General features: G+C 51.6%; 2 protein-coding genes across 4 annotated transcripts in view; one reads left to right on the top strand and one right to left on the bottom strand.

Annotated features, from left to right (window-relative positions):
- The first annotated feature begins 1380 nt into the window (after nucleotides 1-1380).
- Nucleotides 1381-6069, top strand: LOC144717231 (nicotinamide riboside kinase 2-like). The gene is made up of 8 exons (XM_078592621.1): nucleotides 1381-1647; nucleotides 3350-3440; nucleotides 3763-3811; nucleotides 4548-4731; nucleotides 4846-4917; nucleotides 5080-5186; nucleotides 5424-5528; nucleotides 5671-6069. The coding sequence occupies exons 1-8, from the start codon at nucleotides 1622-1624 to the stop codon at nucleotides 5679-5681; spliced, it is 645 nt and encodes a 214-aa protein (XP_078448747.1). The 5' UTR covers nucleotides 1381-1621; the 3' UTR covers nucleotides 5682-6069.
- Nucleotides 6070-6519: 450 nt separating this feature from the next.
- Nucleotides 6520-16243, bottom strand: part of LOC144717228 (transient receptor potential cation channel subfamily M member 7-like) — a 59853-nt gene continuing 50129 nt past the window's right edge. For all 3 annotated transcript variants that reach the window (XM_078592613.1, XM_078592614.1, XM_078592615.1), the window contains 13 exons: nucleotides 15945-16030; nucleotides 15437-15495; nucleotides 14579-14598; nucleotides 13833-13904; nucleotides 12380-12424; nucleotides 11987-12052; nucleotides 11116-11264; nucleotides 10456-10593; nucleotides 10245-10327; nucleotides 9768-9973; nucleotides 9286-9337; nucleotides 8979-9085; nucleotides 6520-8344 (listed from right to left, as the gene is read on the bottom strand). In XM_078592613.1, the coding sequence (XP_078448739.1) occupies nucleotides 8277-8344; nucleotides 8979-9085; nucleotides 9286-9337; nucleotides 9768-9973; nucleotides 10245-10327; nucleotides 10456-10593; nucleotides 11116-11264; nucleotides 11987-12052; nucleotides 12380-12424; nucleotides 13833-13904; nucleotides 14579-14598; nucleotides 15437-15495; nucleotides 15945-16030 (1151 nt within the window). In that variant the 3' untranslated portion in view covers nucleotides 6520-8276. The remainder of the gene's footprint in view (nucleotides 8345-8978; nucleotides 9086-9285; nucleotides 9338-9767; nucleotides 9974-10244; nucleotides 10328-10455; nucleotides 10594-11115; nucleotides 11265-11986; nucleotides 12053-12379; nucleotides 12425-13832; nucleotides 13905-14578; nucleotides 14599-15436; nucleotides 15496-15944; nucleotides 16031-16243) is intronic.

The following is a 16243-nucleotide window of genomic DNA, read 5'->3' as shown; positions in this document are numbered from 1 at the left end:
GGCAATGGTCCATTTTTATAGCACGTTAAAAAAAAATGACGAATGTGCCAAACGAAATACGGTATTCTATGTCATATAAGAAGTCAGCTACTTTAATAACATGAATTTCCCTAGTTTTATGATCTCTGCAAATATCTCTTTCATCTCACTGGTTGACTCAACCTCGTCAACGTTCTAATCCCACACTCTCTTCTCCATCTCGAAACTCGCCACATCTCCTGCGTGTCATCCCCCTCGCCTAAAAACACTAATTAATTGGCTGAAAGCATCTTAAAATAAAAAAAAAATGTAGCAGCAGCAGGCGCCTCTTGAAGAGGTGTTTCTACTCAGTGTGACTTTCCTGGTAATTATTGTTACATCTTTAATTTATCAAAGATAATAAAATTTCGTCAGAAGGCAGTTGCACTGGGTAAACACTCAGCCACAGCTGACGCTATTTGCTTGGATTTATCGTAAAAAATAAAGATTATGCTGCATTTTTCGTGAAATTCCATCCAATCTTGCGCATGTCGGCAGCGACGTGGTTCAGGAGTTCGATTCGAGTTTCGAGGTCTGCTGGCCAGTACGGGAGGTCTTCAGCAGAGGGCGTTCAAGACATGTTTCTCACCCTCCTCTGTTAAAGGGGCACAGGCTAGTGGGTTCACTGTACAGTCCATAATTTGGGTTGCATGGCCACATTTTTTTTTCCATTTATCAAGTTGAAATAATTCAGCGGAACAAGGCTGTGTGAAACTTTTTTTTATTTCCGTTCATGAAATAGAAACAATTCAGTGGAACAGGGCTGTGTTGAAGGGTCAACACAATCTTAAATCAACTCTCCAAAATATGTCGAAAAAAAACCCGATTTCTAACATTCTACGAAAATATATCGAAGCTCAAGGCTGTTGCAGCCGGAACGCCACTCAACCAAGAGCAGACTTACGTCTACTTTCCAGAATATAAACGTTGACCCAATCTATGGTGTCGACACCCATGAACGATGGTTGACAGAGGGATCAATCTTACTCATTCACGGTGCCCGACAGTATATGGTAGAACACACGGACGCATTTGTCCTTCTTTCCCGACACGAAGCAGGGTAAATGAGCGGGGACGTCTCTGTTAGTGCCCTGAACTCATGAGCCAGCGTTCTTGGCAGGGGGAATCCATTTGGAGAGGGTGTGTTTGGCATTCGTCAAGAACGCTGCCTTTAAAGGAAAAAAAACACATGAAACAAATATTATAACAGGTAACGTTTCAGACAGTGGGCCTTCTTCACAGCACACGATGTGTGTTGTACAAATAGAAGGGCCATTGCCCGAAACGTCGCCCATGATGTATATTTCCAGTGACAGCTTTGCGAGTCCACCACTGCGAGAGGCGTTGCCCTCTGGACGTGACATCCATCACCCGAGCTCCTCCTCCTCCTGCTCCTCCCCAAAACTCCGCCTCTTCCCTTTAACTTCTTCTTCCTCCTCGTCCGTCAAGATGGAAAGGCTGAGCGACATGAGTAGCTAACCCGAACCCCCGATCCCATCCCAAAACCCAGCCGCACACCCGCGCGTCAAACCATCACGCCACCGGCAGCTCCAGCAGCAGCAACAACATCAGCAACGCCATCGGCAAGCCGCCCGGCTCGGACATGCAGATCATCATCGGCATCGGAGGGTAACGAAATCCCGGAACTCGGCCACGTGGCCCCGGGGCCACCGGTACCCGGTGCCCGCCCGTGGCGGCGCCTCGCCCGGGTCTCGCCGTGTGGCGGCACCGGCGTCTTGGGGGCACTGGGGCGGGGGGGGTTCGAGGAATCGAGGAGGAGGTTTGCCTCGGGCAGTGCCGGCCACGTGGGCAGGAGGCCGAGGCCCAGGCGCATCGCGGCCACGTGGAGAGCAGTTGGGGCCGGCGAGAGAGACGGGAGAGAGTGCGCGATCTGTGGGGGCGCTTGGGAAAGAGCAGTGAACAGAATTCGGGGGTCGAGTGTTGGTGTTTTGACGTGGCAATTGGGTCGGCAGAGATGTTAGAGGGCAGGGAAAGGATGCGGGGAGGGGATACAGATTTTGGGGGGTAAGTAGAGACGGAGATAATTTTGGGGTCCGGGAAAGGAGTATTGTTGGAGATATATTATTTAATTGGGCGGGGGGGGGGGGTGAAATGTAACGCATATGCACAGGAGGTTGGCGGGCAGGAGATAGGTTGATTTCGATGGAGTTGTAGGAGAATAACGAAATTTCGGCGCACGGGGGGAGAGCGTCGTAGGGGGGGGGGGCTGGAATACTTTCATAAATTAATTTGTGCCGGGCACAAGAGACTTTAGTGTTAAGAGGGTCACCTTGAGGTGCCGGGGGGGGGGCAGGGTGATTTTTGGGAGCGCAGATGGTGTCCTGGGTAGCGATTTGGGGGTCGTTTTTGGGGAGCGGGGTGCCAGGCTTGGTGTCAAGGTGTGATGAAGAGGGGAATAGAGTCCAGGGAACTGCTGTGGGGGGCTGAGGCGAGTGGGGGGCTGAGGGGAGTGGGGGGCTGAGGCGAGTGGGGGGCGAGGCGGTGTCCACGCCTTTTTGCTTGTAGGTATTCTGCACCAAAGCAATAATGGCTTCAACGTGTCCGACCTAGATTTGCACAGCTGGTTGTATATATATGCACACTACCCTACATTACATGTTAAGTCTGTCCTCTTGCGAAATCCACTGTGACATCCGACAACCTCCGTTACTGACGCTGCCGTACTACCAGAACACGATGTACAGTGTGCTTCAAAAAAATGTTAACACTTACATGGGACTGTCGTTTTTAATGGAAAAAGAACGAATAATACACGGCAACGTGATAACAAATGTCATGTTAATAGCTTCAAAAAGTCAGTCTCCGCTTGTTCGCCGTCGTTGTCAACGCGAATCTTCTCCAAGGGGTCGCCAGAGCTCGGAGGCGGCACATCCCTCGTGGCGTTGTTGCAAATTCTCAGGAGCGTTCGCGTGTTTTTGAAGCACCCTGTACAATAGACTGACGTTTCGGGCACGATGCCATCGTCAGAGCTGAGAAGGCAGAGACGTTAACGAACTTGTACCTATGGATGGAAACTGGCAATGTGGTTGGTGCCATGAAACACGAACTCCGATCTCACATCGGCAGTGACAATTATCGCGGGGTTTTATTTTCGCCCATTTGCACCACCACTGCAAATGCGGCCCCATTTATTTTCCAATTTATTGTAAAGAATTGTGGCAACTCGGTATCTTTAAAAAAAGGCGAGGGTCAAGTTTTAAACTCTTATTATGGGCGATAGCACGTTGACTGGGTGATCGGTGCTGAATGATGGCCGTGATGTTTTACGATGGCGATGATTGTGGTGGTTGTTGTTGTCGCTTGCCCTCAGGGTGACGAATGGGGGCAAGACGACCGTCACGAACCGCATCATCAAGAACTTGCCCAACTGCTGCGTGGTCTATCAGGACGACTTCTTCAAGGTAAACCGCACGAGGCACCTGCTGGGGCCACTCCCAGCGGCCAAAGTTCATCGGCAGAGAGCAGCGGGCGAGCGACTCGGGACGTGCGGCGTCCCGGATGTTTGCTTTGCGATCATTCACGTTGATGGTGGTGGTGATGGGGAGGGGGCAGTTGGGGAGTGTTCCATTTTTGACGGCCAGGGTTGAGCCATCAAAGGCGAGTGGCGGGGTGGCCGGAGCGTTGGATTGTCGCCGTGACGCATGGCCCAGGAGGGCGGTGAAGCTGGGCAGCTGTCGGTGTCTTCGCGACTTGACGCTTTCCTCCGTGACGTGTCCTTTACAGCCCCAGGATCAGATCGAAGTTGGGGCCGATGGATTCAAACAGTACGATGGTGAGTGCAGCCGTCTGCAGCTGTCGCCGCCGTTGCAGCTGTCCCCCCCCCCCCCCCCCCAGTATACAAACGCCCCACAAGCGCCCTTGTTGAGTGTTGTGACCAGACGTGTGTTTTAACACGAAGGCAAAGTGAAGTGTGTTCCCATATTCCATGGAGCGTTGGGGTGTGTCCGGTTACCATCGGCCAGCATTGGAAGTGACACATTCCCATGGCAGGGGCCATTCTATTCCACCGGAGAGATGATGGCTCGAGTCGACTTGTAATGGTGATAAGAGTGCTGCTCTAACAGCACGGCAGTGGTGACACTGACTGGACCTTCTCGGCCATCTTCTGTTGAGGTTATCGCCATCAGCAGGCGTGTAACGATGTCCCCTTGAAAAACACATTCTTACGCGCGTGATAAATATGTTGAATCATGCTCGTGAGAATGTATTAATCCAAATGTCACGTCAATTGTTTGGTCAAATGAATGCGACCCGCAAAAATGAAACGGTACAGACGAGAAGAAAACAACAACAAATGGGACAAACAAGATAGTAGACGTTACAGATGAGACCATGCAGGCAGTCCGTGAGAGATGGTACAAAGGAGACTGTACTGACATAACAAATGAAACGATAACAAGAGAAAAAGAATCGATGGTTGAATTATTTTGTAACGTGCCTCAAAACGGGTGAAGTGTACGTCCCAACGCCGTGCTGCCCCCCCCCCCCTCGTGCTCCGCCCGCACCAGTGATCACAGCGCTGGACATGGAGGCCATGTTGAACACCGTGCACGCATGGCGCGACAACCCCATCAAATTTGCACGCTCGCACGGCGTGCCGCTCGCTCCATCAGCCGACAACGGCCTCGGGCCCTGCCCCTCGTCCGATCTGCACATCCTGATCGTCGAGGGCTTCCTGCTGTACACCCACAAGTACGCGTGCCTGCGCGCGCGTGTGCGTGCACACGGCTATCCGGGCGACCGGTTACGCATGCACGTGTGATGTCCAGGAGTTGCGATCGTGAGCATTGCTTTTTTTGCCCGCAGGCCTCTGATTGACATTTTCGATCAAAGCTATTTTATCTCCGTGCCGTACGAAGAATGCAAGAAGAGACGAAGGTAAGGAATGCGGCTGGCATTGTGGACACTTGATAACCCGGCACGCGTCAAGTTAAACCCCGAACGAGGAGGAGACGAGCGGTCTTTGAGCCACGTGGCGAGTGTGTGGCGTGAAGCGTGAGAACTCCCCCACGTGTGTTCCTGTGTCCCCGTGCCCTGCAGCCAAAGGAACTACACGGTGCCGGACCCACCGGGGTTGTTTGATGGACACGTGTGGCCCATGTACCTGAAACACCGCAAGCAGATGGAGGAGCTCAACCTTGATGTCGGTACGGTCCTGCAGTGAGCGGCGAAGAGATTGAATTTGGGACACACTTCGGAAAAACTAAAACTTTCGTCATCTAGCCTCATATTTGTGTCAATAAATGCTTTTGTAACTTTGCGTTGCATATTTTGTATATAAAAAGATGACCTTTATAACAAGACGAGAGCCATTTCACTCGTTGAAATTTTCCAGTTCCAACAAGACGGTTCCATGCCTCCCACGTTCTGGTGCTCGCGCGCAGTGCACGTGGACGGGACTCTGTCGAAGAACGACGTGTTCGACGCAGTGTACGAGGGCATCAAGGAGAAGCTGGCGGAGTACATCGACGCCTGCCCCGTGATCGCAGGTTCGGAAAACCTGCGTTTACTTCCTCTACGGCTCCATTGCCTGTGCGACTATTGTTCAGTGCTCGCCAGTTACAGGGAGGGCTAACTGGTGGCCGTCTTTGACAAGTGGCTAACGTGTTCCCTTGCTTTTTGTCCTGGCAGATATCATCTGAAAGAAATCCTCAAGCTTGGAGAAATGACGACGGTTTTACATCAACAAATACGAGTTGTTTTTCTTCCATTATGGGATGTCAATTAACACCAGGTTGTCTGGGAGCTATGTGTCTTTTTTTAAGTTAAAAGCCGTCGGGATAAAATTTTTTTGCACCGGTTGAGTGACTTTTTTTTAACATCATGTTTTAATCTTGCGCAATAGCAAACCCGAAGGGCGTGACCCGTGAGAGTACGGCAGAAGGATGTTGTACGAGAGTGATACCTGGCTTAAAAGAAGGAAGCCGTGTCATGCTACGGAGCCCAAGTATGAAAACATTATTTAAAATTGCAACTAAATAAGAAGACAGCTCTGCTGGTGGCAGATAAATAAAAAGTCCCAGTCTGAAATATTGTTTGGTGGGCTTTTTTTTTGTTTGCGTGTGACTGCCAAACCAACCGCGGAAAAATACAAGCTCGTCAAATTCTGTGCGGCTGCGGTGCGATGGCAATGGATGGCCTGACAATAATTGCAAAGCTACCGAAAGGATTAGGTGGTAGCATTGTGGTGTAGCACTTTGCCGTAAGGCCAGCGCTGCACAGCGGAATGGTTGGGCTTACGCTGCAGCGTCAGCGGCGCGAGGGTGGCATTCTGCGCTATGAATAGCAGACGCCGCACACCATTCTGCATCTCCCAATATAGGCACCCCCACGTGTCGAGGCGTTTCCCCAAATACACAACACCACTGTCCAATGGTCACGCGCGTCTGCGCTTTGGGGACAGACATTTTTAACAGAGAAGTGGGGGGGGGGGGTGGGAATTTATGAACTGCAGGAAGCACACATTAAATAAGACGAGTATCTATTCATAATAGATTTTATTTGATTAATAAAATAATAAAATCTTGCATATTCATTATTTTGGGGGGGTTGATACATGTACAGCTATCGCTCGTGACCGCGTGGAGGAGGGGCCCGGGTCTGGCTAACGAATTGGAAGCCGAGTGCCGTGCTGGCAAAAAATCATAATCTTTGGATTAAACATAAAATACACCTGCGTACAAGTACCCAAAGCCCTTTGAAGTCCGAGACGAGACAAACTACAAAAAATCATTTACTCAAGCACCTTCACAAATGCTTCCTTCCGTGTACATAATTGAAGATACCATTGATTTGGGAAGTGCCAACTGCCTCCTGATAAGCAAATCGGCAGATTCATTGCATCTGTTCCTTTCATAAAAGAAACTAGAGACATACGGGCAGCAGTGTGGACATTTACATTAAGGACATTATCTACACCAGTTACTTTAAAAAATATATTTGTTCATAAACACCGTCGTGTTGTAGCGTGGTGGTTCCGCTTCAGGTTAGCAGCTTGAGTTTTGTCTGGACAAGTGGGATCTGTCGTCAAGTATTAGCAACACGTCCCTCTCTCACAATCGAAATAGGGCGGACCGTTGGGTGCGTCGACACCTTTGCCAATCGGTGGCAACTCCCGCATAAATACGAAGAACAAAGCTACAAAAATAAAGTCACTTGTGCAAACGGACAGTGCGCTCGGTATCGAGGTCGCAAGGGCGCGATTTTCTCTTCGCGAGCAAGGGGGGGAGGCGTTGCGGACGGCACTGGATGCTCGGGCTCGGCGCAAGAGGATCCAAGTGACGCAGAGCAAGTGCGCGGGACTGTCAGTGGAGAGCGACTCCGCGAGACGCTGTACGTCACGCGGCGATAAAAAAAAACGTGCCAGAGAGATGTGCGCAGCACATTCTCGTACGCGAGCAGAACACATGCCAATACATCCGGTTAACTGAAACCCTGCCAGCGGTGGCTCCGAACCAGTCCCACCGACACAATCCGAAGGCAGCATTTTTAACGACCCCTCTCGCGTCGGGACTCAATTTTGTGCCTCGCTTCAAGCCACGATAAAAGCAGTGGAGCCCCGTGCCCAGCAGCTGGGATGACTCCAACTGCACGGGAGCCCTTTCGATTTGGTTCACATGATTAAGCGCGCACAACATTCGACTAAGCACAACCGCACTCGAGGAAACATGTGATTGCGACATGCAGAGTACTTCACACGGCGACACGCACGATTCAAAAATATAAATACACATCTTTGTCGTCACACACTCGAATTGCGTTATAACTTGCGGGCGAGACAATGGCGGAGACTGGCCAGTAGGTGAAAGCGCCGCCAGGAATGTACCGTCGCAATGAATGTACCTCTGTTACGTACCATATGGAAGTTCGTGCAAGTGCCCGTGACGCGCGGGGCGGCCAGAACAAGGAGGGCGGCGCTCTATCTACAGTGGATGGTTTCTCCCAGTTGCCCCTTCCCCGCCGCAAACCCCTCGTCCCGATTTATTGCTGCTATTTTGCTCCCTTACGATTCCACCTTCCTCGCTACCGCAGCGCCGGCTCGAGCTTGTGCAGCTGCTGGAGCCCTCGCTGCGGGTACCTTTACCGCCGGTAGCACCGTGGAATCGTGCGCCGAACCCAGAACAAAGTGACCAAACGAGAATACTTTCAACGCGAGACGCGGCGTCGCCTGCAAGCAGACTCAGCGTTCGCACATTGTCGGCCCACGCGCCTCCCTGCATGGTCCACGTCGCCAGTCTTCACGCGTCAGAGGAGGCTGCCTGGGAGACGCCAATGTTGGACGGAGTATATTCGTTGCGCTTCAGGTCTGCACGCAACAGTGGAGACATAACGGGCACACGCATGAAGGGAGCTCCGAGAACACGAACGGCATTGCGTCGCCGCTTTCTTTAGGCGTGTTACGATTTACCCCCCAGAGGTCTGGTGAGATGTCATGACTCAGGCTGGAAATTCCAATTGATAATGGATTCTTGTTTGTATTGCGTCTCGATTGTGCCGAAACATTCATACAAATTCGAGTGTTCCATCAGCTTTCTAGAACAGCACATCATAGCAAGCTTGGTACAGTATTTCTAAATGCATTGAGATAAGGAACAAAGTCAACACGTTTGTCAATTACAGGAAAATAATATAGGTGATGTGTCAGGAAATTGCCCTTCTTCACAGCACAGAGGGTCAGAGAGGTAAGATCCTAAGGGTTTTGTGTGTGCATGTCAGTATGCATATTTATAATTACACACAACCAAAACTAATTTCACCAACCCTACTAGTGTGAATTATTAAAAATGTATAGCTACCACTTTGAATTAAAATAGCAATCAGGTTGTAATACGCAGTTGACCTGATCTGTGTGTATGTTAACGAAGGGCGACACCACCAGAGTGCACGACGCCACCCAGACGTGGAGGTGCGTGCGGTGCGTGCGGTGCGCGAGTGCTGACCGGGCAGCTTGAGCTTCCGACAACACGAGTTGCAGGGGTGTTTGACGCGGAAGTTCTTGATGGCGTCCTCGCCAAGGTTCGCCGGTCCAAACACCATATCATGGGACCTGACCCCAAGGTGCGACCGCACGTTCACGTGAGTCACGCAACAGAACACGACCCCCGCTCTCGCGCGGAGTTACGGCAGCGTCGTTAAACTTTAAGACCAACCATAATGTCGGTTGGCATCTTCACATCGACGCTTACAGCGCCTGGCACCGGAGTCTCATTTGGATTTCGTAATTTACAAATCATGAGCAAACATTACCTCTTCTCTCCAGCCTTGATTACAGAAGGGTCAGTCAAAATCTCCCCCACACCTGAAAAACAACCAAAGTAGTCAGCATGGTACCATGTGAGTATCAAGTGTAGGCACCATGTCACGTTTTTCCAGCCATTGAAGGCTCAAGCAGAGCGATTTTGAAAAAATCTATCAATATGCATGTAAGAGTTAGCAGTTAAGGAAAACCAATTTTTGGTGATTACAGGTGGAAACTGAGCCAAAGTAGCATAAGGTAGAAACGGTTACCTTTTCCCACAATGCATTGTGATAAACTGCCTTTAAGCACTCATGAGTGTGTACCGCCACTGCGGGTGCACGCTTTCTGCACGTGGCACGTTAGGAATTATATCCACACCGCCGCCGCATTACCAGGATTCGTCGCTTCGCTTTCGACACCGATTATTGAGGATGACGCGTTGCAAATAACGCAAGGACCAGCAAGACGGATGGACACGCGCGCAAGTTACCCTGCAGATCGAGGACGAGCAGCTCGCCGCGGGTGTACTCGTACGTCCAGTGCGAGAAGGCGAGCAGGCTCTCCTCCAGCAGGTTGGCCGCCTGGCCCTCTTCACCCGTGTTGTTGTTGAACTTGCGGAACTCGCCGTTCACAAACTCCTCGATGGCGAACCACTGGCCCGCCGCGTGGCAGTACAGCAAAAACACCTCCAGGAACCTGCGCGCAGGAGGAGGTGGTCGCGCGGGAAAGTCGCTTACGCTCATGGGGCTTCGACGTCGATCATAACCGCCACGCATGAATGCAAACTTGGGGTTGGTGAGCGAGCGAGCGAGCGCGCGCGCACGCGCTCGCAGGTCCGCACTAACTGGAAGGGTACGTGCGAATAGGAGCAACAGACGCATGCTCATTAAATTTGTCTGTTGGTTTACTTTTCAAAAGTGAAATGTCAAAACCGGGCGAAACAGACGCGGGAGTGAAGCGCTCTGACCTGGGCGAATACGGGATCGACTTCGGCTTCATCATGTTGAAAGTGAAGAGGAGCTTCTGCGCGGCTCGCTGCTGCTGGATCTCCTGCGTCGCAAGGACACGCGGCACAAGGGACACAAGCGCGCTTGCACGAGCCGCCACTGTCGCCAGGAAGTGGGGTGGGGGAGGACCGAACCGTGCGCGTGTGTGTGTGAACGCACACCTAACCTCACCCTGAGACAAAGGTGCAGAATGGTGTCCTCGCGGTAGACGGCCTGCCACGTCTTCACGACGTCCGGCAGGAAGGACTTCAGGATGTAGATCTGGCCCTGCCGCAGGATGCCTCCCTCCTCCGCCCACGTGCACAGCACCTTCATGGGAGGGAGGGAGGCAGCAGCGGGGGTGGGTGAGGAAGATGATTACAACGTCAAACTCAACGCCAACACCGCCAGCATCACCACCACTACAACCACCACCGTCGCCACTACCACCGTCACCACCACAACCGTCACCACCACAACCGTCACCACCACAACCACCACAGCCGCAGCCACCGCCGCCACTGTGGTTCCTTGCGTTTTTTTTATTACAATGCTCAACCCTACTCGCATGACCATTCATCGGTTTATCAATTAACAAGACAGACCAAACAAACCAGAACATTTGAAACAGGAAAGAATCCATTCTCTCGTTCCGTGACATGGAATTGTGATGATTTATGGATCATGGAACTTTAATTCCAGGACGGGTACAAAAACCTCAGGTCTCTCTCCCGGTGCAAGAATGAACCTCACAGGGGGCCCCAACTTGGTTGAGAAATCAAGAATTAACTACAATAAAAGTCAGGGCTGGTAGTTGGGGAGTTGGTGTCGGCAGTCAGAGGGATCGGCCACCTTCATGGCCTTGCGCAGGCCGCCCCCCATCTCCTCGGTGGAGAGGAACTCGAGGCGCGAGCTGCTGCCACGCTGGGACCAGGAGGACATGCTGTTGCTCATGTTGCCCGGGGAGCTCTCTTCCAGCCGGTACACCGTCACCAGGTCGCCTGTGCCACAGCGAGCAATGGCACCAGGCATTCGCGATACGCACGGACGCACTCGTGCACACACACATGGACCCATTTACACAAACACACAGAGCCACTCGCACACACACGTGCATTCATCTACACACATGGATCCACTCACATTCCCATTTACAAACGCACATGGAGTCACTCGCACACACGGGCCCACTCGCACACATCCACAGACCCACTTACACATACATGGAACCACCCACATACACAGACCCATTACACAGGCACACACAAAACACAGACCACTTGACGCACACAGACCCATTTATACACACATGGACCCATTCACATGGACGCAAACTCATGTGTGGTTCTACTCATACGTTTATATTCAAGTAAAGAATCTTAATTTGAAGCTTTCGTGACTGCAGGAATCCATACTCTGGTTCTTTCTGGAAAGTCACGTAGGAGAACAGCAGTTCTCCTGCTGCTGTTTGTCTCACCTGATGACGGTTGCTTGTGTTGCGATCGAAACGTCGTGATCTATTAATGTTCTATCTACGTGACTTTACCGAAAGAACTAAAGAGTATGGATTCAAGTAAACAGTTTCAAGAAAGGTAAGGTCCTAAACCAGTGATGGAGAATTCACATTCCTACGGTGGGAACATCTATATCCAAATATGAAATGTAATCTGTTCGTGGTATGAACAGCTGGGCAGTGTTTACAAGCATCCTCATAACAACATACCTCTGTGCTGAATCGGCGCAAAGGGGATGGTCTGAGCAAGCCTCATCAAGTTGTTCCTTTCCATTGCTGGAACAAACAAAAACACACACACGCTCGTGGTTAGCACATCACTCATGGGCAGGGCCCGTGCATGTGACACATCCCGGCCAAACAAAGTAACAGGGGGGGACGTGGCCACCCTGCCACCAATCCTAGGTGGTGGCTCCCATTGTAAATGCCTGGCGACATGCACACAATCCACCAGACGGAGTTTCCAATACAGATTTATACTTCCCTTCAAAGAACCACAGACGCCATTGTAACTTAAAAAGGAACACGGGATTCCACAAAGCAAATCAATTGAAACGACAGGGATCCCATCGTCGTGGCACGTGTAAGGAAAGCGAGGTTCACCCGAGTAGCTGCTGTCCAGTGACGACTTGTATGGGGAGACGATGCCTACGAACGGTGAAGGAGACACGAGACAAACACGCGACATTCACGCACAATAAAGCACTGCGAACTAGCGCACTGTCACACAGGCCGACCACCACGCCAGTCGGCCTAGCGGTCAGATCGCTCACCGACGAGCCCCTCCGTGCGGAGTTGGTAGTTCCAATTCCCGTAACAGGCGCACGGCGATTTCGGTGAGGAATCGCCGAGATGTATCGTGGATGTCAGAGCGTTCATCTGCGGCTTCGTTTGCGCGAGCGGGCCAACGCGGGGCCTGCGTCACAGTCCAAGTGATAAACCTGTGCTCCGTCCTGTGGAGGCAACGGTTTGCAGGACGGAGCTGTCAAGTGCTGGGCCCCTCGTCCCCTTGGGCAGGAGCCCAGTGAGCGTGCACGTGGGAAGGCAGTCCATGGCGGTCGTGAAATACGACCTGGCTAGCAACGTTTTGCCAATGTCATCACGTAAAAAAAAAGACACATCCACGTCTTTTACAACGAAAGCCCCACGTGATGATGCGGCCTCCCCTTTACTGCTGCACATCGGGTTATGTCAGACCGAGCCTGCGTTGCCACCGTCACTACCGCCTCCATCTTTTCCACTGGAAACAACGAGGCCAATTCATTCGTCGGCGGCCAGTCTCTGATCGGTGGGGGATTTCCTGCATTTAGCTTCCACATTGATGCCAGGAGGCGCATTGGGCCGAGTTCCCGTGTCTGTGCCGAGGCGATTCCTGCCAGCCTTTAGTGGACAACTGTCAAGCGTCGGTGGGAAAATCACAGCGATTGTATGCTAACTGATTCTGCCCAAGTTTTCCTGACAGAAAATCTGCAAAAAGGTAGGTTTTTTTAAACTAAAAACAAGAATGAGACCCAGAATTGCTCAGTAGTTGGTTTCCAAATACTTTTGTTTGAGGATTAAGCACAGTTTATCGATTGAAAGTTTTTTCAACAGAATCGATAGGACAGATAATTTACATGTCCTTTAAAAAAAAAACTACAAAATCCACATCCAACTCATGACCAGCATATAAATGAGCTAAATGTGAGACAGCCAATATCACAGACAGCTCCCAATTCAAGGTCCTACTGTTAAAACGACACGCACATCGATGTGCGCCAATGCCAGTACGCTGTTACGTATGGCAAGTTACTCTCGTGGATGACAATAGGGCTATTTTGGTGATTAGTCCGACTTGTAAAATGAACACTGTGTGGCGTGCCATTGATAAAGAACAGCTGCTGTGTAACTTGAAGAGCAGTTGCGTGATGCCTCGTGAATTGTGTAGAAAAAAAAAACGGCCCTAACCTTTAAACTACAAGCTGGACATGTCCCCGCATGTCCGCATGTCCGACCGAAAGCAGGAGGGGCTACTCACTTACCCCCTCCCCCGCACCGCCCCCCTCCCCTCCTTTACCTTCCAACTTGCGGGGGCGGCTGAGCTCACGCGACACCGACTGCATGCCGCTCTGCAGGCTCTCGCAAATCGCTGGGGAGCAGATATGCAGCAGAAATCAGCAGCGGCAGCAGCGGCGGCAGTCACCATAGATTTACTCCTCGCGTTGAACCCCCCCGGCCCGCGGGGGGCGGCACGACGCACGGAGTTTGTCTCATTCGGCTCATGGCCACATGGATGCCTATTGCTTCAAAGCGGCCGGCCAATTATATTTTATCCGTCACCAAAAGCATCTTAGCTGTGCTCATCGGGCACGAGAGTGGAACGATTTGACCTGGCATCAGCACGCGGGTTTCTAAATTTAGAGCGACCAGTCTCCCACGTCAATGCAAGGGCCGTTTTTCGTGAAGACAAGTGATCTGTGCGTTCATGTGCGGTTACCGACTGAAGGTATGTGAACCCACTATTTGGCCCGAGGTTAGGAGAATGTTCCCCACCCGTGATTTGCATGCACTGTCACGCCACGCACGCCAAGGCGCTTGCTGCCTTACACAGTGCATCGAGAGAATCAAGGGCTAATAACTCGTGACCAATAACGTATCACAAACAAATGTCACACTTTCACTTGCATGGAAATATGATTGACTGATACATTAATATTGTAAATATGTTTTCATGCATACATATTATACATAGCAAATCACAATAAGATGTATCATGGTGATATGCTCGACACTGTTGATATAGTGTACTACGGTAAAACACACCTGCTTTGGAGGCACTTAGTCTGGAAATGAAACAGAACACAAACCCTCAATTAGCAATGCTCCGGCCGACTCAACACGATCAAGAGACTCGCTGCAGCTGTCACATGCTACACTTTGTTGACGGGGTGATTGCATCAACTACCCAGGAACGAGTCTGCTCCCTGGACAGGAGGCAAGGATCTTCACGACGCCACGCGAAAAGTTCGTTTAGTCTGCGATTGAATTCGCTTCTCAAACCAGGCAAAAATTGGCTGTCAGAAAATGAGTCGAGGTGTCTCATCTTGCTAGAAGGAGCATGGCGTGGCACTCATTTCTGTTGCCAGTTGTCTGCAAGTTGTCGAAATTCCACATTTCCCTGGAGAGAGCCAGTCTCTTATTACCACAACAGCAGTTGGGTTCCTGGAAAGTGCCACTCATTCTCTTCGCACTGCGAGGTCGGCGACCCTCGACCGGAATGAGAAAAAAAAAACGGCGTTCTCATTGCGAGCCGAGTGTTATGACCACGGCACAATCCGTCCGGATAAACTCCGCTCGAATCGAGCATGACCCTACTTGTTCATCGTTGTAGTTTGCTCTTATGTTTAGGGCTTAGGTAACCCTAACTCAAGAAGGTCTGTCACTTCCAGTCGGGTCCCTTACATGTAAACCCACTCTGCTTGAGCATGTGCTGCTCAGCCAGCCTTTCCATCACTCCCCCTTCACACCCGTCCCTCCTCCTTCTTCTCGTCTCGACGCTATTTATTTTAAAGTCAGTTCCACCCCCTGGTTGGGGGTGAAGGGAGGGCGAGCGAGAGGAGGGGGAGCGTGCGAGGGGAGGGCGAGCGTGCGAGGGGAGCGTGTGAAGGTGCGAGGCCATACCCGGTCACTGGCCCCTCCGCCTGTGGTCTGGTCGCCGCCTCTGAGTCGTCCTGCCACTCCTAGGTGACACACGGACACCACCATGCCGTCACTCACACCATCACTAACTCTGCTGCACCTTCACCAACATCATAGCTGGTCTGTGTGGGCTGGTGTGGAGGTAAAGACGTGGGAGCACAGAAGTACACCGCAACAGCGGGATTTTGCTGCACTGCCCTCGACGGTCTGCCGTGCAGCCCGGCAGTCTAAAACATGGCGGTAACAACGCACGGTGGTCGCCCATCCACGTACTAACCAGGCTCAAACTCGCTTAGCTTCCGAGATCTGACGCAGATCAGGCGCGTAGTGAGCGATTTGGCCATAGATGTGGGAGATATGCGGGAAGAGGAACCGACAGAACCGATCCGGGCACCAAAAGCGAAGTGAAACACGGCCACATCTGAACACGCCAGCGTCGTCTCAATAGAGGCTCTGGTGGTGCACGTGCCTGTGTCGAGGGCAGGGTTACCTGCAAGAGAGGCACGCGGGAGTTCTCCCGTAAAAAGGTGAACGGGCCAGAATGGGTGCCCATCAGGTCGGGGCTCAGGCTCGACGCTGCAGGGCGCAGAGAGAGGAGAGTTAATCATTCAACAAATCAACTCGATAGATGACCCAAGTGAAAATATGTTCGGAACGGGGCACATCACAATAAATGTCCAATTCATCACGATTAGCCACGGTCAACGCTGGATGAAAACCGACCCAAGCCGCCGCCAACTCTCACGATCCAATCCACGTGGCGCCTGCGCACGAACAGACTTCATCGCT

This window comes from Lampetra planeri, chromosome 3, assembly GCF_965212315.1.
Source record: "Lampetra planeri chromosome 3, kcLamPlan1.2.h2, whole genome shotgun sequence".
In the NCBI taxonomy this organism is placed as follows: Eukaryota; Metazoa; Chordata; class Hyperoartia; order Petromyzontiformes; family Petromyzontidae; genus Lampetra; species Lampetra planeri.
The sequence above is the reverse complement of the archived record's forward strand: the minus strand, read 5'-3'. Positions and strand labels throughout refer to the sequence as shown.

Coding starts and splice junctions, on each gene's coding strand:
- LOC144717231 (XM_078592621.1), top strand. CDS start 1,622: ATGCAGATCATCATCGGCATCGGAGG. Junction 3,441..3,762: donor ATCAGGACGACTTCTTCAAG/GTAAACCGCACG, acceptor TGTCCTTTACAG/CCCCAGGATCAGATCGAAGT. Junction 3,812..4,547: donor TGGATTCAAACAGTACGATG/GTGAGTGCAGCC, acceptor CGCCCGCACCAG/TGATCACAGCGCTGGACATG.